This window comes from Piliocolobus tephrosceles, chromosome 18 (assembly GCF_002776525.5).
Source record: "Piliocolobus tephrosceles isolate RC106 chromosome 18, ASM277652v3, whole genome shotgun sequence".
Lineage (NCBI taxonomy): Eukaryota > Metazoa > Chordata > Mammalia > Primates > Cercopithecidae > Piliocolobus > Piliocolobus tephrosceles.
The window spans coordinates 45670886-45696636 of record NC_045451.1 but is presented as its reverse complement, the minus strand read 5'-3'; the positions used below and the strand labels follow the sequence as shown (position 1 = coordinate 45696636).

The 25751-nt window shown below is 42.6% G+C and overlaps 1 protein-coding gene across 3 annotated transcripts in view; it reads left to right on the top strand.

Moving 5' to 3' along the window:
• The window catches only part of FHOD3 (formin homology 2 domain containing 3), a 482714-nt gene that overhangs the window by 302871 nt on the left and 154092 nt on the right, over positions 1-25751 (top strand). For all 3 annotated transcript variants that reach the window (XM_023207642.2, XM_023207641.2, XM_023207640.2), the window contains exons 8-10: positions 807-901; positions 10019-10162; positions 23671-23909. In XM_023207642.2, the coding sequence (XP_023063410.1) occupies positions 807-901; positions 10019-10162; positions 23671-23909 (478 nt within the window). The remainder of the gene's footprint in view (positions 1-806; positions 902-10018; positions 10163-23670; positions 23910-25751) is intronic.

Here is a 25751-nt window from a genome sequence, read left to right as displayed (position 1 = left end):
ATGTAGAGTATCTCCTGTCCCTCCTAGAGCCTGGAAATAACCACCCATAAGCCTTCTCCTGCAGAGCCCAGGCAGAAGCCACCTCTTGTGCCAAGTCCTCTGCAATCATCCCTGCTGCAAGAGATCTCACTTGCACAGTGATAGGCTTAGCTGCATGGTTGGTCACTTCTCAGCCATTGCTCTGTGCTGGTGGTGTTTGTTCTTGGGCTTATGCCTAGCTGCTCCATTCGATTATAAATCTATTGAGGGCAACTGCCCAATAGACCTTGTACCTAGCTGATACTTAAACAGTATTTGTGCCCTGATGGAGTAGATGTAATAATGCTTCTGTTCTTGAGATATTTGCTAGATGGGCATGTCACTTATTTCTTGGAGTCACTGCTAGAGGGATGTTAACATCTTCCACATCCCCTTTTCTTCTGTGCTGAAGGATATTCAGAGAATACTTACCAAGAGTTTTCTGCCCTGGGGGAAATGTATGGCCTACAGAGTTGCAGTGATTGGATTTTTAAAAATTACATCTTTAATACAAATAAATTTTTAAGTAGGTAGGCATCCAGACACTGAAGGGTATACAATGCTCTTGTCAAAAGGACAAGGGTGATGTGAGATAGGGTTCCCTACTAAGAAATATTCTCAATTAGCAGCATACTCAAATCCATCCTAAGGATAATGTCACACATTGAAATTTGACGACTGAAAGAGCTGCCATCACTGGATACATCCTTGGATAATAAACTGTGATGTGAGTTAGATAAAGAGTGTTGATGAATTGCTGTTTCTAATGATTTTTGCTTTACTCATAGGGGTCAAACCTTGGTCAAATATCATGGAAATCCTGGAGGAAAAAGATGGAGTTGATACAGAGCTACTGGTTTATGCAATGACTTTGGTGAACAAGGTTGGTTGACTATGTTATGGATATGTTTAGATATATTTAACATTATCTAAAAAGATATGTTAAAGCCCTGACCCCTGGGATCTGTGCTTGTGGCCTTATTTGGAAATCGTGTCCTAGCAGACGTAATCCAGTCGGTACGGTGGGCTCTGATGCAGCATGACTGTGTCCTTATAAGAGGAAAAGAGACACAGAGGGAAGACGATGTGAACATGCAAGGAAGACAGCCACGTGAGGACAGACAGAGGTCAAAACGATGCATCTACAAGCCAGGGAACGGTACGGATTGCTGGCTGCCAATTGAGGATGAGGCAAAGACAGATTTCCTGTAGAGCCTTCAGGGAAAGCATGGCCCTGCTGACACCTTAATATTAGACTTCGAGTCTTTCAAACTGTGAGAGAATAAGTTTCTGTTATTTTAAGCCACCTAGTTTGTGATACTTTCTTACAGTAGCCATAGGGAACTAATACATTGTGAAAATCTAAAATTTTCCCTCTGAATAAGAGCCACATCATGTGGACACCCATCATGGTGGCTGGAACCATGGCTGCAGTGTGCACTACAGGAGAAAATCCTTTATGCAACCTGTGGGGTGGATGCGTGCAGATGTGCCTGCTTGTGAAGGCCTGTGGGTGCCTACATGTGTTCATACTTTGGTCTTTTCTAGTAAAACCAGAAAGATTTTACTAAATTTAAAAATAATAATATAATAATAATTATTATTATTATTATTTGAGACGGAGTCTCACTTTCTTGCCCAGGCTGAAGTACAGTGGCACGATCTCGGTTCACTGCAGCCTCCACCTCCCAGGTTCAAGAGATCCTCCTGCCTTAGTCCCCTAGTAGCTGGGATTACAAGCAGCCTGGCTAATTTTTGTATTTTTAGTAGAAATGGGATTTCACCATGTTGGCTAGGCTGGTCTTGAAGTCCTGACCTCAGGTGATCCACCCGCCTCAGCCTCCCAAAGTGTTGGGGTTACAGGCATGAGCCACCACGCCCAGACAAAATTATTTTTTAAAATCATTTTTCCTTGAGGGAATATAAATTATGAAGTTTTACTCGAAGAAAATCGTTCACATGTCAGGAAGACACGAGGTACACGTGTTCCACTGCATATTGAAGTTGGACTCTTGGGCTGAGATAGGGAATCCTGGGGGTAGGTCCCACTTGTCTCATGTGATGGTGACCACACTTGGTGCTCTCATTCCTGCTGTCACGTCCCTCCCTGATCACCACCTTGTAGGGCAGTATTGGTCCTTGGTGCCCACCCCCAGAGGTGCTGCTCTGAAACAATGGGGCCCATACTGACCCAGGACAGGCCCAGTCTCAGGTCTGGAGTTTCTCCATTTGGATCACCATGCCTTAGAGCACAGGTACCTCACCAGCGCCCCGCCCCCACCCCCCCACCCCCGGCCATGGACCTTCCTTGTACTCTCCGTACACGCTCACGCTGGGTGTGAGCCTGCGGGACCATCTGCAGTGATGATTAGGGCTTTAGAAAGATCCAGAGTCCCTTCCTGAAATACAAGTGGAGAAACACTTTGCCTGATAAACTGGGGATAAATCTGTAGAAAGCAGTATAATTATGAAGAGCAGCTTCTCCTACTAGATAGTAAAATGTGCAAACTCTGAGGATTACAACAATGTGGTCTGGCCCTTTCCTCAGCAGACAGATGATTGGCGCAGAGGAGCTCTGAAAGAGACCTCAGTGTGTAGAACAACTCACTGTACAGTTAACATTGGTGGGGACGGGTTGGCTACTGATTGGAGAGGTGTTGTTAAATGGAAGTAAACAAAAGCATCCTTTGACCATATACCACAGTAAGCCCTGGAGAGCTTAAAGCACTTAATGGAACATATCAAACTGCAGGGAGAAAAAGAGAGATGAAGACTAATTAGTCTCTGGTTGGTAACATTTATTTTAATAATAAAACCAGTGAAAAAGGTTCCAGAGGAAGAGATTTAACTATTTTACTGCATAAAATTTTAAAAGATCTTATTTATAAAATGAAAATCACAAATTATAACTAAATGCAAATGACAAACTGGGAGATTATTTACAAAAAGAAAGGTAAAAAAATGATATCCTAAATATATTTTGAATTCAGTAGAAAAATGAAAGACATTAAACCAACTAAGAACAAAAGAAATACATAAGAAAACAACAAGACATATTTCCCAGGTCACATTGGCAATGATTGTCTTTTAATGAAATATCATTTGTTGATGAACACCTAGGAGACTCCTGTAACCCTGGTGGGAAATGGGCACAACTTTTCTGAAGCATAATCCTAAGAATTCTGCTTTTATTTTCAAATCTTTTTGTGAGCTCATTTTACTATTTGATTTGAAGCAATTTTCTGTTAGTTTCTAAGGATTAAGGTCATCTATTTCCTGTCCTTTTTAGTCGTTGACATTGCACTGGAAAACACTGAATTCAGCAAAAATGGAATTTTCATGCTGGCACAGTGTTCCCTGTTGTAACATTATTTTATTGATAAGGCCGTTCCCACATGTTCTTATGATCATACCAGTACCCACACAATGTGGGTACTTTGTTGCTATTCACTGGCAGGGACCCAGTGCCTATCACCCTCTGCTTGGCATTTTGTGGCATTTGATGTCCAGGAATCCCTCACTTGCTCTTTCTCATCTGGCAGTTCTTTCTCATCCTTTGTTAGTTCTAGCCAGGGAGACATCCAGAAAGATCCTTGAGGTCATTCATTCAAATGTAATCCTTTCCTTAACTAACTTATGCCTAGTGTTTCATTATTGGAACGCTAAGCTTGTGCGATTTATTTATATCCTACTTCTCAACGTCATCACCAAGGTTTGATTTTTCACACAAAAAAATTTGCAACCTCTGGCATAAATGGGTTAAACAAGTCAACAGACCACCAGCGCTCATGCCACGTTTGTTTTGTTTTGATATATTGTAGTAATGCATATTGCCCAATGAGTAAACTCCTCTGAGATACCAAACAAAATAATAAAACGTTAATCTGGGTCTGGAAAACATTCAACTGTGAAATCTGGGAAATTATATTGCAAGTTGGGTCGTTTCTAACTATTGATTTCAACAAAATAAAGGCCCTTAATAACATAGAATTTTTAAAAATGGACATTTCCATGACAAAACAATGACACTAAGTCCTGTCCTGGTTACTGTTCTAAAACTGATTACCTTGTAAAATAGGATGAAGCAGACTGGGGATGGGAGGTAGAATGAGTAACAAGAGGGGTTACCGTGAGGCCGGCTTAGGGTATTCAGGGAAAGCAGGACCCCAGGGAGCCATGGGGAGAGGAGTTGTTCAGTGGGGCTAGGGAATAACTAACCTGGATGGTACATGCTGAGTAGTTGCCTTTGTTTTTACATTTGCTTTTATTGTTTTAAAATTAATGTCTTAGTCCATTTTGTGTTGCTGTAACTGAATACCACAGACTGGGTAATTTATAAAGAAATCGATTTCTCACAGTTTTGGAGACTGGGAAGTTCAATATCAAGGTATCAAGGTACCAGGGTACTGGCATCTTGTGAGGATCTCTTTGCTGTGCCATCCATGGTAGAGGGCAAAGGGGTTGTAGGGGAAGAGAGGAGAAGGGGGTGAAACTTATGCTCTATTAGGAACCTATTCCTGCAGTAAGTAATCCACTCCTGAGATAATGGCATTCATCCAGTTTACCTCCTTTCAACACTGTTGCTTTGGGGATTGTGTTTCTAATGCATGAACTTTGGGGGACATATTAAAACCATAGCATTCTGCCCCTGGTCCCCAAAATTCATGTCCTCCTCATGTGCAAGATATATCCATTCCATCCCAATAGCTCCAAAGTCTTAATGAATTCCAGTACAAACTCAAAGTCCCAAATCCAGAGTCTCATCTGAATCAGGTATAGGTAAGATTCAAGGCACGATTCATCCTGAGGCAAATTTCCCTTTAGCTATGAGTCTGAAATCAAACAAATTACCTACTTCCAAAATACATTGTTGGAACTGGCATAGATGTTCACATTCCAAAAGGCAGAAATAGGCAAGAAGAAAAGGGTAACTAGTTCCAAGTCCAAACCTCAAGAGAGAAAAAAACAATATTAAATCTTAAGACTCTAGAATAGTCTCTTTTGACTCCATGTCCCACATCCTAGGCACCTTGGGGTTGGGACCACAAGGCCTCAGGCAGTCCCATCCCTATGGCTTTGCTGGGCTCAGCCCACACTTCAGCTCTCCTACGTTGGAGCTTTTGCCTACAGCTTTCCTGGGCTGGATTGCACACTGGTAGCTCTACAGTTCTAGGGTCTTGAGGGTTACCGCGTTCCCATGGCTCCACTAAGCATTGCCCTACTGGGAACTCTCCACAGTGGCTTCACCCCATGACCAGTCTCTTCCTGGGACCTGAGGCTGTCTACAACCTTCTTTTAGATCTAGGTTGAGGTCACCATGGCTCCACAGCTCTTACATTTTCCACACCTGCAGAATTAGCACCGTGTGTTTTATGGCTTGTACCTTCCAGAGCAGCAAGGCCTGCTTGAGTCACAGCTGGGGTGGCCAAAAAATCCTGCACCAGAATTCTGGGAGCAGGATCCTGAGTGGCCCTGAGCAGTGAATGCTGAGGTACCGCTGGTGCTTGTCCAGAAACCTGGCCCTCAAGGTCCTAGCTTGCTTAGAAGGTCTCTGAAATGCCTTTGGAGTTTTTCTCCCATCGTCTTGGGGAATAACACTGGCTCCCTTCTATCCATACTATAATCCTTTTAGCAAATGGTCACTTGGTCATCCCTTTGGTTTGCTTTCCAAAAGATGTCTTTTCACTCTTTACATGGCCAAGCTGTGACTTTTTCAAATTTTTCTACTCTACTTTCCTTTTAATAAACTCCATATTTATATCACTTCTATCCTCTTGCATCTTCCTATATGCAATTAGAAGTAACCATATAACTCCTTCAATATTTTGCTTTTAATTTTTTTTCACCAGATATCCTAGTTCATTGCTCTTAAATTCTATCTTTCATTAGAGCCCTAGGACATGGACATAGTTCAGCAAGGCTCTTGCCACTTTAAAACAAGCATGGTTTTTATTACACTTTCTAATACCTTGATTCTCATTTCCATCTGAGACCTCTTCAGAATTGGCTTTACCATTTGTATTTCTACCACCCACGTCAGCAGTCTCTAAGAAAGCTCTGACTTTTCCTACAACTATTCTCTTCTTCTGAGCTCCCACCGGAGTCAACCGGATGATGCTCTAGGCAATCTAGGCTTTTTCTAGCTTGCTTCTCCAAATCTTTCTGGCCTCTACCTATTACCCAATTCCAAAGCTGCTTTCACGTTTTCAGTTATTTGTTACAGCAACAGCCCACTTCTCTGTATCAGTTTTATGTCTTTGTTTGGTGTTGCTATAACAGAATACCACAGGCTGGGTAATTTATAAAGGAAAGAAATACTCACGGTTCTTGAGGATGGGAGTCCAATATCAAGGTGCTGGCATCTGGCCAGGCCCTTCTTTCTGTGCTATCCCTTAGTGGGATACAGAGGGTGACAAGGGTTGTAGGGAAGATAAGACGGCTGAACTCATCCTTTTACTGGGAAACGACTCCCACAATAATTACCCCAGTCCTGAGATAACAGGACTAATCTATTCATTACCTGATCACTACTGTAAGGTTCTCACTTCCAACACTGCTGTATTGGGGTGTAAGTTTTGGTGGGGGGCACATTCAAACCATAACAATGCACCTTTTAGAATATAGCTATATGAGTTTTAACACATACATGGAGATGGATCACTTTCACAATTAGAATACAGACTAATAATAACATAGTATTCCCCCATGTTATCCTTTTATAGTGACATTCTGACCTCCTGTATGTAATCCTGAGAAACCACTGATTTATTCTCTTATCACTGTAATTTTGTCTTTTCAAGAATGTCAGATGGAATCATACAGTAAGTAACCCTTTGAGGCTGGCTTCTGTCAGTATAATGCCTTTTGAGATTCATCTTTTATTGCATATATTAATATATGCAATATATTAATTAACTCCTTTCCACTGCCTTGTAGTATTCCTTGTAGAGATGCATATGTGCTTACCCACTCACCTGTTGAAGGAGATTTGTGTGTATATAGCTTTTGGCTTCCACAGATAGCGCTGCTATGAACATTCGCGTACCAGCTTTGCCACAATGGTTTTATCCTATAAGAAAGACTTGGTGAAATCAATGAAAACCCAGGGAGGGGGAAGAATGTCCTTTAGGAAGAATTTCCCCCTCTGAGAGAGACCTGTGAAGATTTACGTGTCACAGGCCTTGTCAAGACAAAGTCTAAGAAAAAACAGGAGGAGGGATACCAAGTGTCAGGCAGCTACCCTAGGCACCTTTAGTTTCTGAGGGTGAATGCATCAGCAAACCTTTACCTCGCAGACTTTTCTGGTGAAGCTGCCATTTTTGTCAGAAGTGGACAACTTAGCAGCCGGGTGGCTACAGAGTGGAACTGGGAGGGGAGGCCCAGGGACAGGTGGGAGTGTAGTAGAATTTGCTGAGCCTATTAGAGAATCAACCAAAAAAAAAATGAATTTTAAAAAAGATGTATAGCACCCTCTTGCACAGCTGGAAAAAGAAGCTGCATTTGTGAGTGGCAGAAGGCCATCGTCTCCCCTGCAGCCTGCATGAAAGGTGATAGTACGCAGGGTTGGCTTAAGCCCATATTTTCACTGCGGAAATGCCAAATGACCTGCTGATACCCTCAGTTCAGGGCTGATTACTGAGCAAGGGGCAAGAGTTTCCCGAGTCTTTTTAGTTCTTTTTTTTTTGAGACAGAGTCTTGCTCTGTCATCCAGGCTGGAGTGCAGTGACACGATCTCGGCTCTCTGCAATCTCCGTCTCCAGGGTTCAAGTGATTCTTGTGTCTCAGCCTCCTAAATAGCTAGGATTACAAGCATGTGCCACTACATCCTGCAAATGTGTATTTTTAGTAGAGACTGGGTTTTGCCATGTTGGTCAGGCTGGTCTTGAGCTCCTAGCCTCAAGTTATCCGTCTGCCTCAACCCCCCAAAGTGCTGGAGTTACAAGTCTGAGCCACTGTGCCTGGCCCCTGCTTACCTCTATAGTTCTAATTTTTAAATTATTTACTAATGGTTCCCTCACCCTTTATGGCTGGACTTGCTAAAGCAATGGGGATTAGGTTTAGCAGTTTAACCTCCTGGAAACTTCTGAGTGAAAGAACCTCAGTGGGCTCCCAGCAAGGAGAAAGCGGAAGAGGAAGGTGGGGGAACAGAGAGGTGAAGACACTACCAGCAGCTTCTCTCTGTGCCTGGGGCTGGCCCCCACGCTGCTGTGTAGGAAGTTTTAATTCTGACACTAGACGTCCCTTCACCTGCGTCCCTCAGGCTGTGCATTTTGCAGTCACCTGGCAGTTAGGGCATCTCTAATTGTTCACCCTGCCCAGGCCTGGTATTGCTATTTCCCTCTTTTAATATGTTCTAGAGTTTTCACTAAAAGCAAAGGATGATAGGATTCTTTGAATGATGTGCAAGTTTTTAATCAATGTTGGAAGCAGAGGGCAGCCCTCATGACCGTTATTGCCTGTCATTGAGATGTGGTTGGCCTGGTGCCTGTAGACACTGGTGTGGGCTGTCATACATGGCAGCCCAAGTGTGAACACCTATTTATGATGGCTTCAGATTCACAGCCTCCTGCCTTGTGTCCTTACTGGGGCCTTGAATAATTAGGCTATCACATCACAGTTGGTTTTCATTAATTTCTGATCTCAACAGCAGTGACTTGTGCCCTCTTTGCTCAGCTTAAATAGGAAAAAGCCATTATTTGAGTTATGAATAGAGGCCTTCTTTCCAACATTGATAGCCCCAAGATAGAAGTGTTAGAGAAGCTGGTGCTATGAAATGGTCTTTACAGAAGTGTTGGTCTTATTCCTTCCTAGGCAAGTTATCATGTTTAGAATAATTTTGGAATGTTTGTCTTGTTCTTAGAAATGCAAAGATAGTGAAGTAAGTAGGGACTAAAGGCTGAGACTGGAATGGCAGCTCTGAGCCTAGGGTTTTATCCCAGTGTCTTCAGTCACTTCCTGTTGCCTCAGGCGTTTATCCTTCTCTGCCTCCTATATAAGATAAGGGGCTTGTAGTAAATCTCAGGCTCCTTCCAGCTCTGAGCCAGGGCCTTGTCTCAGATACCCTCCTTCTCTTAAGAGAGGTAGAATTCAAAGAGAAGTCCGCTTTTTCTGTCTTGGGTTCTCTTTTTGACTCTTATGCTGCCTTGACATTTCTCATGCTTTTCTAAATTTCATAGACCACAGGGAAGCCCTGCTGAATTTACATACAATTTAATAAAATTAAGTTGTTACAACTCCAGTTGTTGGTGTATGGATCTTAACAGGAGTTTGTAATTACAAAGTACGTTAGTTTACTATGCAGTGTAACAAATTGCCGCAAACTTAGCCACTTCAAACAACACCCATGTATCATCTCACAGCTTCCATGGGGCAGGAAGTCCAAGCACGGCCTTAGTAGGTCCTCTACCCAGGGTCTCACAAGGCTGCAGCCGAGGTGTCACCCAGGGCTGGAGTCTCATCTGAGGCTTGGGGTCCTCTTCCAGGTCTATGTAGTTGGCAGAATTCATTTCCTTGCTTTTCTGTGAAAGTCGTGGTTTTTGCTGCTGCCTCGAGGCCAGTGGGATAATCTCTTTCCAGTCCACAGCTCAGAGAGGAGCTAAGCCTTCTTGTAAAGAGCCTACTTGATTATCACGTAGGAGAGTCACCTCTTCGATTAACTCAAAATCAACTGATTTTGGACCTTCATTACATCTGCAAAATCCCCTCACCTTTGCCACCTAATGTAACCTAATCATGGGAGTGCCCCCCTCTCATGGGAGTGCCCAGCCCACACTCAAGCCAAGGCGATTATGTAGCACATGTACACCAGAGGGGAGAATATTGGGGTTCATTTTGCCTGCCACACTGAAGAGGCTTTTGCTCAAATAAATTTGTCATCTATGTGGATTGATTAGTGGCCATGATTATAACAATATGCCTGGATTAGGCATTGGAAAATGCCTTGAGAGCCTCAAGGCAGTCTTCTATGGTGTGTCTGTAGCTGGTTCTTCTCTTCTTCCAGACGTTATCAGGACTGCCAGACCAAGACACCTTCTACGATGTCGTGGACTGCCTGGAGGAGCTGGGCATTGCTGCTGTGTCCCAGAGGCACTTGAACAAGAAAGGGACTGACCTGGACTTAGTGGAGCAACTCAACATTTATGAGGTACCAGACCATGCCTTTTGTAAGGTATCGTACAGCTTTGGCAATTGTCAAAGGCTGAGATGGCGCCTACTTTAGACCACATGTGTAGCATATGAGCACCACCAGCTTATTAGAAATTCAGGATCACAGGCTTCACCCCAGAGCTGCTGAATCAGAAACCCTGAGGGCCCAGCAGACCGTGTTATGACAAGCCTTCCAGGAGAGTCTGATGTGTATTCATGCTCAAGAACCCTTGATACAGGGGAAATTGGTTAGCTGTTTTCCTTTAAAGAACATGCCATCTGTCAGCAGCACCTTCACTCAAGGAGACGGGGAGAGAAAGAAACAGAGACAGAAATCGTGCTTCTTACACCTGAGGGAGATGGAACTTCAGGCAGGGCCAGATACATGATTTGTAGGAACCAATGCAAAATGGAAATGAAGGACCATTTATGGAACACTGGAGCAAAAGTGCTGTTAAAAATACTAAAACAACTCTTCACTTTCTTCTGTGGTTTCTCCCACCTTGTGGTGATTTTCTAATTCGGTATGTAATGTTATAAGGAAAGCAAAATTAAAATTTAAAATTATTATCATGAATTTTACCATTCATCTTTATATTATGAAGTGTCAGTTTCGAATGCAAATATAAGAGCCTTTAACTTGTAGGCAGAATCAGCCAAATTACCTCAATCATATTTTGTAGCTCCCACATGCACGTGTATTTTGTTCTTACCAGAACAGCAGAAACAGTACGAAACTGACTGCACTGTTTTTACGTCACTTCCTGAGGTGTGTGCATTCTACCAACACTCTGCCTGCAACTTACTAAAGAGCAAGAAAGGGCTGAAAGAAAAAGGATCTAGGAGCTGCCCTGTCTTTTCCTTTCTTTTATGTTGTCATTTCAGCATAAGTTGTTGTCTAACATGGGAAGGTAACAGGGTAAGAAAGAATATGAGAGACTCCATGGGTTGTCTTCTGTCTGCACTCAAATCCGTCTTGAAGGGAAGCATGGCCCCCAGGGCTGTCAGTGCCCCACCTCCCCAGTTGTAGGTGTAACATACTTACCTTGTACTCACTTCCGGTCCCGTGGAACTCCTGCCTGTCGCGAGTCTACCAGAATCTGTGCACATGAGCAGCAAGGAATGGCAGACATGCATGTTGTACCTCTCTGCTCTGCTCATGCAACTGCACAGGTCACTCACCCATGACGCCGGTTCTGCTTTGGACTACACATCAGGGCTTTGGACCCTGTTGACTTGAGTTCAGACTGTTTCCTGTGGGTTAATTTTAGGTCAGATACCCCCATGGTATTGAAAGTACTTAATTGTGAGAGTGTTGAAATGACACTTTTTCCTGCTGATCCTCATCATCCCACTGTCCTGCCATGGCCAGTTAGGGGCAGATCTGAAGATGTGTTTTCTCTTGGGTGGTATGACCTCAACCAGGAAAGTGAATGCCTCTAGGCCCAAACTCACTCAAAGAATACAGTGACCCAGGCAATCCCTGAGGACGTTCCATCAGTGGCATTCTGTGTGTCTGTCATTGCAAGAGCCTTTGGGGCCTGTATAACCTTCCACCTCTGGTTGTTTGTTTGTTTGTTGAGATGGAGTCTCTCTCTGCTGCTCAGGCTGGAGTGCAGTGGTGTGATCTCAGCTCACTGCAACCTCCGCCTCTTGGGTTCAAGTGATTCTCCTGCCTCAGCCTTCTGAGTAGCTGGGATTACCAGCATCCACCATCATGCCTGGCTGATTTTTATATTTTCGTAGAGACAAGTTTTCACCATATTGGCCAGATTGGTCTCGAACTACTGACCTCAAGTGATCTACTTGCCTCGGCTTCCCAAAGTGCTGGGATTATAGGCATGAGCCACTGTGCCCAACCTTGGTTGTTTTTTGTTTTGTTTTGTTTTGCTCTCCAGCCATCCTTCACATTCCACAAAATTCTCCATTTTAAAGTGTACAATTTAATAGTTTTTAGCATATTCACAAGTGGTGTATATATGTTTAGCATATACACAAGATGGTGTACAATCATCACCACTATCATATTTCAGACTGCTTTTGTCACTCCAAAAGAAATCCCCACACCCATTAGCAGACACTTCACATTCTTCCCTGTCCCCCATGGCCCCAAATCGGTAATCTACTTTCTCTCTCTCTGGATTTACCTGTTTTGGACGTTTCATACAAATGGATCCATACAAAATGTGGTCTTAGTGGCTAGCTTTCACTTAGCGTGTTTTCAAGTTTCACCCACGTTGGCAGAATCACTACTTTGTTCCTAGTTGTGCTGACAGTATTCTGTTATATGGATATACCATATTTTGTTTATCCATTTATCAGTTAGTGAATACTTGAGTTATTTCTATCTTTTGGCTATTATGAATAATGCTGTTCTGAACATTTGTTTTGAATTGAAGTTTGTGTACATATGTTTTCAGTTCTCTTGGGTTTATACCTAGAAGTGAAATTGCTGGTCATATGGTAACTATCTCTAACTGATTGAGGAATTGCTGGATTGGTTTCTAAAGTGGCTATCCCATTTTACATTCCTACCAGCACTGTATAAGGATTCCAATTACTCCACACCTTTGTCAACACTTATTATTGTCCACCATTTTTATTATAACCAGCTAGTAGGTGTGAAGTGGTATCTTACTGTGGTTTTGACTTGCATTTCCCTTAAGACTGATGATGTTTAGCCTCTTTCTAAGTGCATATTGGCTGTTTGTATAGTTTCTGTGGAGAAATATTTATTCCGACCCTTTGCTCATTTTTTGATTGATTTTTTTTTTTTTTTTTTGAGACAGAGTTTTTCTCTTGCTGCTGAGACTGGAGTGCGATGGTGCAGTCTCAGCTCACTGCAACCTGCGCCTCCCAGGTTCAAGCAATTCCCCTGCCTCAGCCTCCTGGGTAGCTGAGATTACAGGCATGCACCACCACGCCCAGCTAATTTTGCATTTTTAGTAGAGATGGGGTTTCTCCATGTTGGTCAGGCTGTTATCGAACTCCCGACCTCAGGTGATCCACCTGCCTTGGCCTCCCAAAGTGTTGGGATTAAAGGCATGAGCCACTGTGCCCAGCCTTGATTTTTTTATTGTTGAGTTTTAGGAATTATTTCTATATTCTGGATACTAGATCCTTATCAGATACATAATTTGAAAATATTTTCTCCCATTCTGTGGGTTGTATTTTTCTACTTCTGACCTAACTGATCAGTCTTATTAATAGTAATACATTTTAAAAATATTTCCTTTTTCCACTTATAATATGTACTCATTGATGAAAATTTGGAATAACAGAAAGCATTTTTGGTATACGAAAAAGCGTACAAGAAAAAAAAATCCCCCATGACTTTATTACTAACCATTTTTAACATTTTGGTCTTTTCTTCTAGTCTTTTTTGTATATGTGGGTGTGTGTTCATGATAAGGGACATAGTAGTCTACATACAGTGTTGCATATTGAATCTTATTAGCAAACATGTTGGAAACATTTTCCCTTGACATTACATGTTTAAGAATTTAATATTTTAGGAGTACAATATTCTATCTGTGTGTATACCTTAATACATATAACTAGTCCCTATCTTTTCAGATTTAGATTATTTTCAAGGTTTTCACAATTACAAATGCTGTTATGAGGAAGATACTCATTCATAAATTTTTCTGCACAGCTAGAGCTCTAGGGAAGATATTTTTCTGTTTTCTTATGGTCTTCACTAGATAGAAATGGAGAGACTGATGTATAACTCACTATTTCCTGTAAGTTACTATCATAATAAGTGACAAGTTGAGGAATAGAACAGAATTATCTTTATATGATCTTGGTGGAGAGGAAACTGGGCCCGACATATTTGCTGGCAGCACCTGAAGCTGCCCACAGCCACCCGCTGGCCAGCTCTTTGTGCCCTGCTCTGGGCATCTTCTCTTCCAGCCCTGCCTCACTCCCTCAGTTTTTCATTGTTACCGACCTGAGGCCCTGGGAGTCCAGCAGGTGATGAAGGAGTATGTTCTCATGGCTCCTAAGATATAGGATGGAGAATAAGGTAAGAATACTGAAGATGGAAGAGGAAGAGAGCTCAAGAGAGTTGGCTTAAATAAAGGTAGAAGGTGGACTTTTGACAGCACAGATATTTCCTTCCCTTAGCCCCCTCACCACTACGATCGGAAACTTCCATCTATTAGATTCTGTTCAACCAGGGGCTCAGATGACCACAGATTTGGATTCCATAGGGTCACTGTATATTCAGAAGCTAGCATGATGCAGGTGAATTGCCCATCAGTGAACCAACTGGGAGAGAGTATTGAAGAATAACCTTGATACCAACTCTAGGAATCTAAAAACTATCCTCTGCTTCAGGGCACATTTTCTCTCCAGGCTACCCGCCTCTTAGCCACCTCCTCATCACCTTCTTTCCCTTCATGCGAAACTTTTAAGAAATTATCCTATGTTCACCCTCTTTCTTTTGTTGAATTACATGTGCTTAATATTTGAGCATCAAGTGTATATCATTCACAAATGAAGCATATTTGTGTCATTTAAAGAGCATTAAAACAAATACCATGTACTAGCTTTAAGAACTAAAACATTACAACTCAGAAGTGTCCTGACAGCCCCTTTATTGTCATCCTACTATTCTTACCCCCAGTATTCTCTTGCTTTCCTTAAATATAATTTAATCTGAAAACCACTTCTTCTGTGAGCTAACAAAGAATCATTTTACTAAATCAGAATTGGACAATCAGAGATCTTTCCCAGTTATCTGGCTGTACTAATAATTTCAAGAATACAGCCAATAGAGGTGCAGATGGATCAGAGAGAGGTCTGGTACATCCCTTGTGTCTCCCCAGGTCCTTTCTTCATGATTCAGACATGTGCTTTCTGACCCGAAACAACAGACAAAGTCTCTAAGTGAGGTTCACAAGGTCATCTCACCCAGCAAGGAGCATTTAGTTAGGAAACATCTCTACTTCATGTCCCAGAGAGTCATGGCTCACAAATCCATAATTCTGGGTTTACTTACTGTAAGTAATCCATAGCCAGGGACATCCTGCTAAGGGTATTCCAGAAATAAGCACTCTCAGCAAATATCTTTAGTCTATTTGTTAGGTAGTCTAGTTAATTCACATATTTATGGTAGGTGAGGGAGGTCCTCATATGCTTGTGTTCTTTCCCCAGAAACACCTTTCTTGTAAGATGAGTGAAAGCATCATCAGCCAGATGCTTTAGCTCCTTCTTCTCAGTCTGCCCCTAAACAATGTATTATTGAATTTTGTCTGTTTTCAAACTTTTTATAAACAGAATCGTATCTTTTGACTCTTTCTAGAATATGCCCTTTTGCTCAACAGTTTTGAGACATGTTCCATGTTGATATGTGGGTAACAGTTTGTTCATTTTCGCTGCTGATGTATGTATCACAATTTATCTGCTCTGCTCTGAACAGATGTTAGATGGTTTATATTTTTGTTGCCTTGACAAACAATGCTACTGCGAGAGTTCTTGTACTTCCCTTTGTGTGTGTGTGTGTGTGTGTGTGCACGCGTGCATGCAGCAGTTAAGATGTTTAGGTATCAGTTTTATTCATGCTTCATCAAAATATTTAGAAGTTTTTCTTCTTTCTGTAAGCCCTGGAAATGTTTAAGTGACATTTCATATTCTAGTCTTTGATGGCTTATTAGAATTCTCTTGGGAAATTACGTGGGCCTGTGATGTTAAATATATATGTGTGTGTAGTGAGGACAGTGAGGGAAGATTTTTGGTAACTATATTTTTTTCTATGGAAACTGGTCTGTTTAAACTTCCTATTGTTACAGGATCAAATTTGCTAAATTACATTTTCTAGGAAATTATCTATTTCATCTGGATTTTAAAATTCCTTAGTAAAGGAATTTTTATTAGTCTGTTATGAATATTTTAAATTTCTTCTCTTTTAGTAATCTTCCTTTGGTTATTCTTACTTTGTGTGTTTGTGACTTCTCCTTCTTTTCCCCTCCAGATTAACTAATAGTTTGTCTATTTTGTTGATTATTTTCAAGCAATAATTCTGATTTTTATATGAATTGCACTGCTTTTCTGTTTTGTAATTCAATGTTTTGCTGTTATCTTTATAAATTCCTTTTATTTTCTTTGAGTTTGCCTTGTTGTTTTTCTGGATTTTTGAGTTGAGTAATTGATTTCTTTTCATCTTTTAACCATCACTGCATTCCTGTAATACAATCCATTTGATAATGATTTATTTTTTTATTTTATTTATTTTTTGAGATGGGGTTTCACTGTTGCCCAGGCTGGAGTGCAATGGCGCGATCTCGGCTCACTGCATCCTCCGCCTCCTGGGTTCAAGCGATTCTCTTGCCTTAGTCTCCTGAGTAGCTGGGATTACAGGCATGCGCTACCATGCCTGGCTAATTTTGTATTTTTAGTGGAGACAGGGTTTCTCCATGTTGGTCAGGCTGGTCTGGAACTCCCAACCTCAGGTGATCTGCCTACTTCACTCCCAAAGTGCTGGGATTACAGGTGTGAGCCACCGTACCTGGCCAGTGATGTGTTCTTTTTAAAAAGGTGCTGTTGGAATTCTGGTTGCTACTAATTTATTGAAAATGTTTGCATTAGTATTCATAAGTAAGATTGGTGTGTAGTAGCTAACCTCCGCACCCCATCCCTGCCACCTCCCCCTTCTCTTCCTTTGTTGTATGCTGTGTTTGTCAATTTGAGCATCACTGTTATAGTAGCATCATAAAAGAATTCCTGACCACTCCTGCACATTGTGCCTTGTTGCTGTGTGTCCAGATGTCTCCGGGGTGTCTCTCTGATTGCTCCCCCTTAGTGTCCTCCCTGGATCCTCTGTTTCTCACAACTCCCTTTCAGTGTTGACATGTCCTTATCAGACCTCCTCTCTGTCTGTGTTGTCTTCCTATATTCATCCCAGTGAAGTCAGCAGCCTTGGGGGCTCATCACTATCTTGACTCCTTGCTTTCTTCTGGGGCCCATGGCTGGTTGCCTCTCTACCTTCCTTTTTCTATGCCTGCTTGCCATCTTGTATTTCATTCATGTACTTAGAGACCACTGTATGTGACATGTTCTGCTAGGGGTCTAAATACAGAGATAAAAGATCTGTACCTGCCCCCAAAGAACCTCCATTCTTTAGTCTAAGGCAAGTAGGTAGCCGATTCCCCTAGCAGAGGATGGTGCGGAGGACTTAGAACGTGCCAAGGAAGCTCTGACTAGATCTGACATGACCACCTGAAAACCACACATGAAATGCAACCAGCCCCAAATGAACCCTTTATTTTCCTTCCACAACAAAAACAAAAATTCTGAACGGATTCTTCATGTCTCCACCTCTGCAAACAGTGGAGTTTCCCAAGTTACAAGCCCAGAGCTATACTGGACTCCTTTCTCTTTGCTGTGTCCCCATATTTAGGAGTTTGATTGCTGAAAACTGCTTTTTCTCCATTCCTGTGATCATTTCCTTAGCTCTGGCCCTCGTTCTTTCTTGCCTGAAGTATTGCACGATCTTCCTATTCATTTGCTTGTCTATTACTTTATTCGTTCACCAAAAGTTCATTGAGTATCTGCTGTGTACCAGGCACTATTCTAGCCCTGGTGACCCAGCACATCAGACAAGACCACTGCCCTGAGGGGACACATACTCTAATGAGGTACAGACAGTGATCAAGAACATTCATAAGCAGAGGATCTGAGATTGCAAACATGTCTATGAAGAAAAGAGATGGTATCAGGTGGGGGCCAGAAAGTGAGGCAGCAGCAAGGGAGGAAGGCCTGTCTGAGATGATGGCCTGACGAAAGACAGTGAATGAGGGAGAGCATTGGAGGAGGTCAAGCATGGCAGGTGTCAGGGGTTGAAAGGAGGCTGGATGACTGCAGGGGTGGGGCCTGGAGAGCAGTGTGTTCAGAGCCTGGGGACATTGAGATCCCATGAGGGCCATCTCCTCGTTCCAAACTCCCACCAGCTGCAAGCAAGGTGATCCTCCTGAAAGTCAAATCTCATTATGCTGTTCTCTCCTTTAAGAAAACGAATGAATGAATGACTGAGCTTTTCATGACCAGCAAGATGAAACCAAAATTCCTTGAGTTGGTACAAGGGCCCTCCATACTCTGAGACCTTCATGCCTCTGTGGCCTCATCTCCACCATTCCCAAGATATGTCTGAAGTTTCAATCACACTCAACTCCTGTTTTTGAACATGAAAGTCAGGTTCTTTGGGGAACTTTCCTTTGTCCATTCCATTTCCTTGTCTGGAGTGTTTTTCCTTCCTGTTCTCAAGTTATCAAACTCCTACTCCTCCTGCTGCAGTCACTTCAGATGTCATCTCTTTCCCTAAGGCTCCTTGGCAAGATGAAAGGGACTCCTGCTGCTTGTCCCCCTACTGCCATTCATAACTGATGAGAGGGTGCTGCCTTGTGTCCACACCTCTGATTTAACACTCCTCAGGACGTGTGACCTGTTTCCCTTTGAGCTACTCTAAGCCATATGTCTCATACCTCTGTCTAGCCCCAAGGCCCAGCAGCACAGCTGCCCACAGTAGAAGTTCAGTAGGTGCTTGAATGAAGGTCTCCTTCAAATGTCACACATTTCATGATAGTGTCTATCAGGTGCTGAGTTGAATGAAGGAAGGATGCTATTCAGTTGGAAAGCAGTCACTTTAAGGGGCAGATGCCCTGCGTAATAACTCAAGCTGTGACAACTGAATCCTTTAGATAGCTGGCAGAGTTGGGATTTTTATTTCTTTCTGAAAGTTAATGCATCTAAAAAATATATTCACTGCCAAAAGACAACCAACATCACTATATGCAAGGGCAGCAACAAATCCTACAAGCAGAACCAATATTTTTTTTTTCACAAAAGACTGAATGTTCTTAAACAATCGCAGAGAGTTTGGTTAGGCTTCTAGAATTCTTCCTAATAGAGAAGGACATCTGGTGGCTATTATGTCTTGGACTTGCTGGAACCAGGCCCAATTTCATGTAATTGAAATCCATTTCAGAAAGGTGATTTGATCCATGTTTAATTAAATTCATTTGAATTTTTATAGCATCATATGATTTTTCACATACATAAATGGACAAAATGAAAATATTTTGTCAGATTATGTGTTCTAACTTTGGGTTCTGAAAATGTGTCCCTGTAAGGGGTCAGGCATCTTAAGGCTGAAGACTGGAGAGGACAAGAAATAACTATTACTGTTCAGAGAAATTAATAGGTCCAGTCTCTGAAGATTCTTCCTTGTCAGAGGTGCTTGAAAGTATGTATCAGTTATCTCTTGCTACGTAACAGAACACCCCAGAACTTAGTGGTGTAAAACAACAATCCCTGCTCATGATTCTGTGGGTTAGGAATTTGAGCCTTATTCAACTGGAAAGTTTTCACTCAGCTGCAGTTATCTAGTGGTTTGAGTGAGCTGAGTGGTCTAAGATGGCCTTAGTTTATCTACTTGGCCTGGCATTTGGTACTGGCTATTGGCTGGGTCTTGTGTCTTCAACAGCCTAGCCTACATTTCTTCCCATGATAGCAGCATTTCAAAAAGGCAAGTCCCAATGCATAAGCACTCTTCAAGCTTCTGTGTGCATCATGTTTGTTGATGTTCCATTGGCCAAAGCAGGCCACATTGTTGAACTTTCATGGGGGATGAGCGCATCACAGCCTGTATTCTTCTCTATATTTTGTGTATGTTTGAGAATTTCCACAGTACAAAGTTAAAAAAAAAACCTGTTCAGGCATTAAGAATGGAACTACCATATGATCCAGCAATCCCGCTTCTGGATATTCATCAAAAAGAAATCAGGATTTTGGAGAGATGTTGGTACTCCCATGTTTGTTGCAGCACTAGTCACAATAGCCAAGGTGTGGAACCAACTGAAATGTCTAATGATGGATGAATCAATAAAGAAAATGTGATATATACATGCAATGGAATATTATTCAGTCTTAAGAAGGAAATCTTGACATTTCCTACAACTTGGATGAACTTGGAGGACATTTTGCTAAGTGAAATGGGCCAGTCACAGAAGGACAAATACTGCGTGTTTTCACTTCTATGAGGTATCTAAAGTAGACTCACAGAAGCAGAGAGTAAGATGGCCATTACCAGGGGCTAAGGAGAGGGGGTGAAGGAGAGTTGCCTATCAGCAAGCGTAAAGTTTTAGTAATGCAAGATGAGTAAGTTGTAGAAATGTGCTATACCACATCATCCCTTTAGTTAACAATATTGTATTGTACACTTAGAATCTGATAAAAGAATAGATCTCATGTTGAATGTTTTTACTACAATAAATAAAAAGAAAGCATTTCTTAAGAATGTTCAGATCATTCAGTGGCCTCAAAGACTGGTAGAAGTGGTTATATCTGTATTTATGTCACCTTCAGTTGCCTCTAACTGCTTTCTTGGTTACTTGGGGATGTGTAAGCCGTCAGGGCTGGATTCTGGACCCTACTTGTTCCTTGCCCAAGTTTTTAGTTTACAAACAGCATTCTATATTTAATTTAAAAAGTTAGAGGTATTTGATGAGAGGTCCAACAAATGAATCACTCCATCACTTGGGACAGCGTTAGAGGTCTTTCAGGACTGGCTCTATCTTACTTTGTGTTCCCACTGAGGTTACTCATTGAGCTGTATTTGATTAGGTCTGACTCTTACCACAGATCCTGAGTAAGCCTTGGGTTAAAAGCCATACTCTCTAGGTGTTTTCTAGCTCCCAGTGTTCCTGACTCTAAGCAGTAGTACTCACTAGAACCCAAAGCATTTGGAAATGCCACCGTAGCCTTGCATGTGTAAACAAAGTCTCTCTTCCTGTCATCACTGGGCGTTGGTGACTCTAGAATTCTTATTATAAAAACAAAACCATGAGTGAACAGCAGCCTCCAATTTCTTGTTACGTTGTCCATGACTGCCAAGCATGAGGGCTACCCTTGGGTCTACCAAGATTCTGTGGCCCATTTGCTCCCTCCATGCACTCTTCTTGTTTTAAGTAGCTTGGTGTTTTGTCAGTTATCTGAACTTCAGAAAGCCCTAACTGCATTCCATGTTATGGTGTTGCCTTGATAATTTTTCCAGATTTTTCTTGTCCTTCAAACTTTCTGGTGATCTCTACCTTTGTTGACAAAGGGCAGTTAAAGTGGATTTCACTTCATGCACGCTGTGTGCCTCTCTGAAAGGACTTGTGAGTAGAACGTTACTTGATCCTTGGATCTCTGAGGTTAGACAAGGAATTAGAAATATCTGAACTCTACTTTAGCCCCTAATCTTATCATTCCAAATGTGTGCTTAATAAGAAGCAGAATCAACACATCAGGTCAGAATAAGTTCAAATGGTCTAGAATTTTTATATATAGAAATGAAAAAAACATTGGCTAGAAACACTTAAAAATGCTGTCCTTTGTTAGGTTTGTGGTTGTTCTCAAACTTCTCCCCACAGAATGTCATTTAGAGTTTTAAAGTTGAGATGACATACGTGCTTAACTAAACGCTTAATTTCTTTTTAGTTCTTGTGGTTACAGTGCAGAAGGAGACTCCTAGGAAACAGAATTCCCAATGAGATTTTGTAAAGATAGAGCTTTGGATTAACTTTTATCAGTTCTTGCCTCAAACCTCCCAAAATTATGTTCGGTGAATTCTAGGGGAATAAAACAGTCAAAAGTTTGTTAAATTATCTTCACGTATAAGGGTTTGTTATAAGATCTATCTGGCATGTAGACAGAAGAGATTTTGTGAAAGCTTGAGCTGGTGGAAATAGGGTAGGGCAGATAAGGGTGGATACACTCCTGGTAAACAGTTTGTGTATCTCAGGTGCTGATATGTCCCTGTGAACTGAGATGACAGTGGCTAACCTGGCCTTGCCTCAGCCAAGCTCACATGAGGGCAACTGATTTTGCAATAGCCAGGTTTTCTGCAGATAGGTGATGTTAAAGCCATATACTATGGTTAGCTATCTGAGTCTTTATATTCTCCATTCTCTCACATAGAAGGACTGGTTGTGAAATGTGACTAAGAACACCCACAAGGCTGGAGAACTTGCATGCCTGGGGACTTGAAACTGTGTGATTCCATGGTTGCCAAGTCAGAGAGATTGCTGGACTGAGTTGAGCCTGGCCCATCTGGGCTGTGAGGTGGCCCAACCCACCAGTTCTGTGTGATTAGGGAATTTATGGGCATATTAGGTCACTTCCTGTGAGAGCATGGATAGGGGAAGGCAGTCATATTCATTGCGTACCACAGAGAAGGCCCCACCCTAGATGCTTTACACAAGTTACCTTTACGTAAGTGATTCTCATCACAAACCTGCAAGGGCAATTCTATTACCTTCATTTGGTGAGCCAGAGAGGGTGCAAGTAATTTATAACAGGGCACACCTGGTTCATTAGTGGCACAGCCAGCATGCACACCAAGGTCTAGTTGACACCAAAACTTGTATTGTTTCTACTGTCCAGTTTTAGAGAATGTAGGCATAGGCATGAAAATTAGAGGCCAGAGATAGAGTCCATGGCTAGAGTGATCACAGATAAGGAGCAGAGCTGCATGCTAGAAGAGAGGTGGAGGAGAGTTATTCAGAAGGACAGTTTTAATGTGAGGTGAGAAAGCCATGGAGTAAGATCCAGGACAGAGTGAGATTAAGAGATGGAAAAGCTGATCTTCTGCAGAGGGTGCCATGTAGACACAGAGCTAAAAATATCCCTTAGAGAAAGGCAAAGGGTAAGAAAGAGTACCATGGGCCAGTTGGCTCACGTTTCCCCATGTAAGCCGGAGTGGCAAAGTGCAAGACAGTTATTTTTCTGCACGAATATGCATAACTCTTAGGAAACTTTAAAACAAATCTTTATTCTAGGAGTCGTCTTTTTCTATAGTGTGTCTTTGTGACTTGTATGTGCAAGCTTCTGGTAAAACTACAGGCTCCACCCCAAATCCTGACCCAGGCTGCTAAGATAGCCTGATAGTACAGCAGCTGTCAGCCACGATTTTGAAATTAAACAGTACCTCATCTTGCACTAGTCCTCTTAGAAAGATTTATGGGTGAGGCCAGTTCCCATTCACCTGGATCTTGTGGCTCTGGCCACTTCTGAGCACCCTCTTTGGGAAAGCGAGCTAAAGACTGATTGGGAACTGACCACCACTAGGCTTCAGGAGGGATTCAGGCTCATGGAGCGGAAAAGAGACAAGCATGGGCAAGGAGAGATGAAGGCCCGGGAAATGGAAATGCTGGGGTACAGAGTTAGTTAGATCCCATCTGATTACAAAAGTATTTCTCAGACTCACTGGTCATATTGGCTGCCCCTTTCATGTCTGTGATGGGAAGAACCCACAGTGGCAGGCATCTTCCATTGCCTTCCAGGCAAGTCCAGTTTGGCTTGGACACGTGTGGTTGTGAAGACCTGGCAGGAAAGCTGAGGCATACAGTTTGGGAAGGCAGAGTTAAAAATCCCTATTAGGGCAATCCTGAAAAGGAGTCACACCCGAGGTCTGTGAAAAGATGCCAAGCCTGACCTTGCACTGGGCATGCTCTGCTTTTCCAGGTGGCGCTCAGGCACGAGGATGGCGATGAGACCGCGGAGCCACCCCCCAGTGGGTGCCGGGACCGGAGGAGGGCCAGCGTGTGTTCCAGCGGCGGGGGCGAGCACCGGGGCCTGGACCGCAGAAGGAGCCGCAGGCACTCAGTGCAGAGCATCAAGAGCACCCTGTCGGCCCCCACCAGTCCCTGCTCCCAGTCAGCTCCCAGCTTCAAGCCCAGCCAAGTGCGAGATCTGTGTGAAAAGTAAGCATTAACTTGGCAGTGGAGAGGGGTGCAAGGATGCCATCCAAAAGAGAGCCCACAGGTGCCTGCCACTCTCCCTTCCCCGGTGGCCAGTTTGTCCCCGACCAACCCCCACCCCAGCATCGTTCCGTACCTCTTCTCAACCATTAAACCACCAGCCAAACATCTCAGGGCATTTCCCACACAGGGTGGCCCCTGGCGACTTTCACAGACTTGATCTTATTAATCCCAGGAACTGTTTTTCAGCTACCTGTTTTTAGAAAGTATTATTTACTATCTCAGTTAATATCTGTTCGAAAAAGCTGTGTTTTATCAAATGGAAAAGACTTCAAACACAAAACTTTAGCCTAGAAATAAATGGTATGCCACTGTAGGAATGTGAGGTTGGAAGAGTCTTGCAATACTCCTGACGTTACAGGGATATCTCTGGGTTGGTTTTAGTTAAACAGAAAAAAATCCATAGGGGTTTCCAAATAGCTGTCTCTATATATTTCAGTACATACTAATTCCATCATTTAGTCTGAAACATTTTTATTGAGTGTACGTTAGAGGCCAGGACTACTCGAAGCCATGAAGATATATAAATAGAAAAGTATGATCTCTGTCCCTATGAGCCTCACCTTTGGGCTGGGAGGAAGAATGAGAATGGTAAGATAGAAGAAAAGGAAACGATTGGCAATCCTGTGAGATACTATATGTATTTAAAGTATAAAATTTGACAAAATCTGCCAAACCCAGAGTGGTTCTATAGTATAGAGGTACAACAAAAGGCTGGCCTGCCTGCTCCAGGGTCTGGATCCACTTGTATCTTCCCAAATGAATGCTCTGAGGTCACTGGGATGAGGGACTTCAGGGTCCAGTCCCTGCCAGCCAAATCCACAGGGGCTGACTGACACATTCCCATCCTGCTGCTGATAGTCTGGAAGCAGGAAGTGCTCATATCACTTGGCTGGATCATCCTCCCCCACCATAGAGATCCTTCTCGGAGTCAAATTTGGGTCACCAGGCTACATTATGAAGAAGAAAATCACTCAGAATAAGTTAGATGACCTTAAGAAAGAGTGAACAAGATATATCCCTCCTCTCCATCTCTAAGGGAATACCCCACCAGCACCAAGAGGTGCCCCAAACAATCTGATACCCATGGAATCATTTGAGCAGGACCCAGGCCATGCCTTCAGATGCCTGTTATCCCAAGAGGAGGAGGAAGGCATTGGTCTGAGATAGATGTGCAACCATGGTCCATGTTGACACCCCTCTTCTACCTCGTAACCCCAGATGCCCTCTCTCTACAGGTTTTTATGTTTGAAAGTCTGTGTAAAACAAGCTCTATTTTAGTGAAAAGAAGACCTAAACTTTTAAACATATTAAGGAACAACAGTCTTTACCATGAGCGTTGCATCTTGTGATCTAGAATCTTAAAGAAACTCAGCCAGTTCTCAAAGAAAAAGCCCTTGAAGCTCTCTTCCGCCTGGCTTGAGAAGTTAACATGAAGAGAGTTGAGGAAACTGTACACAATCATCTGAAAAAAAGCCTATTTATAAAACCACCCAAGATGCTGAGGGCAGGAGCTAGGTGGACCTTGTCAGTAGTACTTGGTGTTCTCCTGCTACGTCATGTTTGTTCCTTTTCTGTTTCTTGCTGTTACACTTTTTGAGGATTCCTGTGTTGTGAGTTCAGACGACAATGGTTTGCAATAGGCTAGTAAGTATGATGATATGGAAGTGGACCATCCTGGGCACGGTTCACAGTCTTGAAGTGCTGGGCTCGGTAGGATCTGAAACAGGAGGCCAGAGATGCCACTCTGAATGCTGTTTCCTTCATTCTTTTTGGAATTTCATT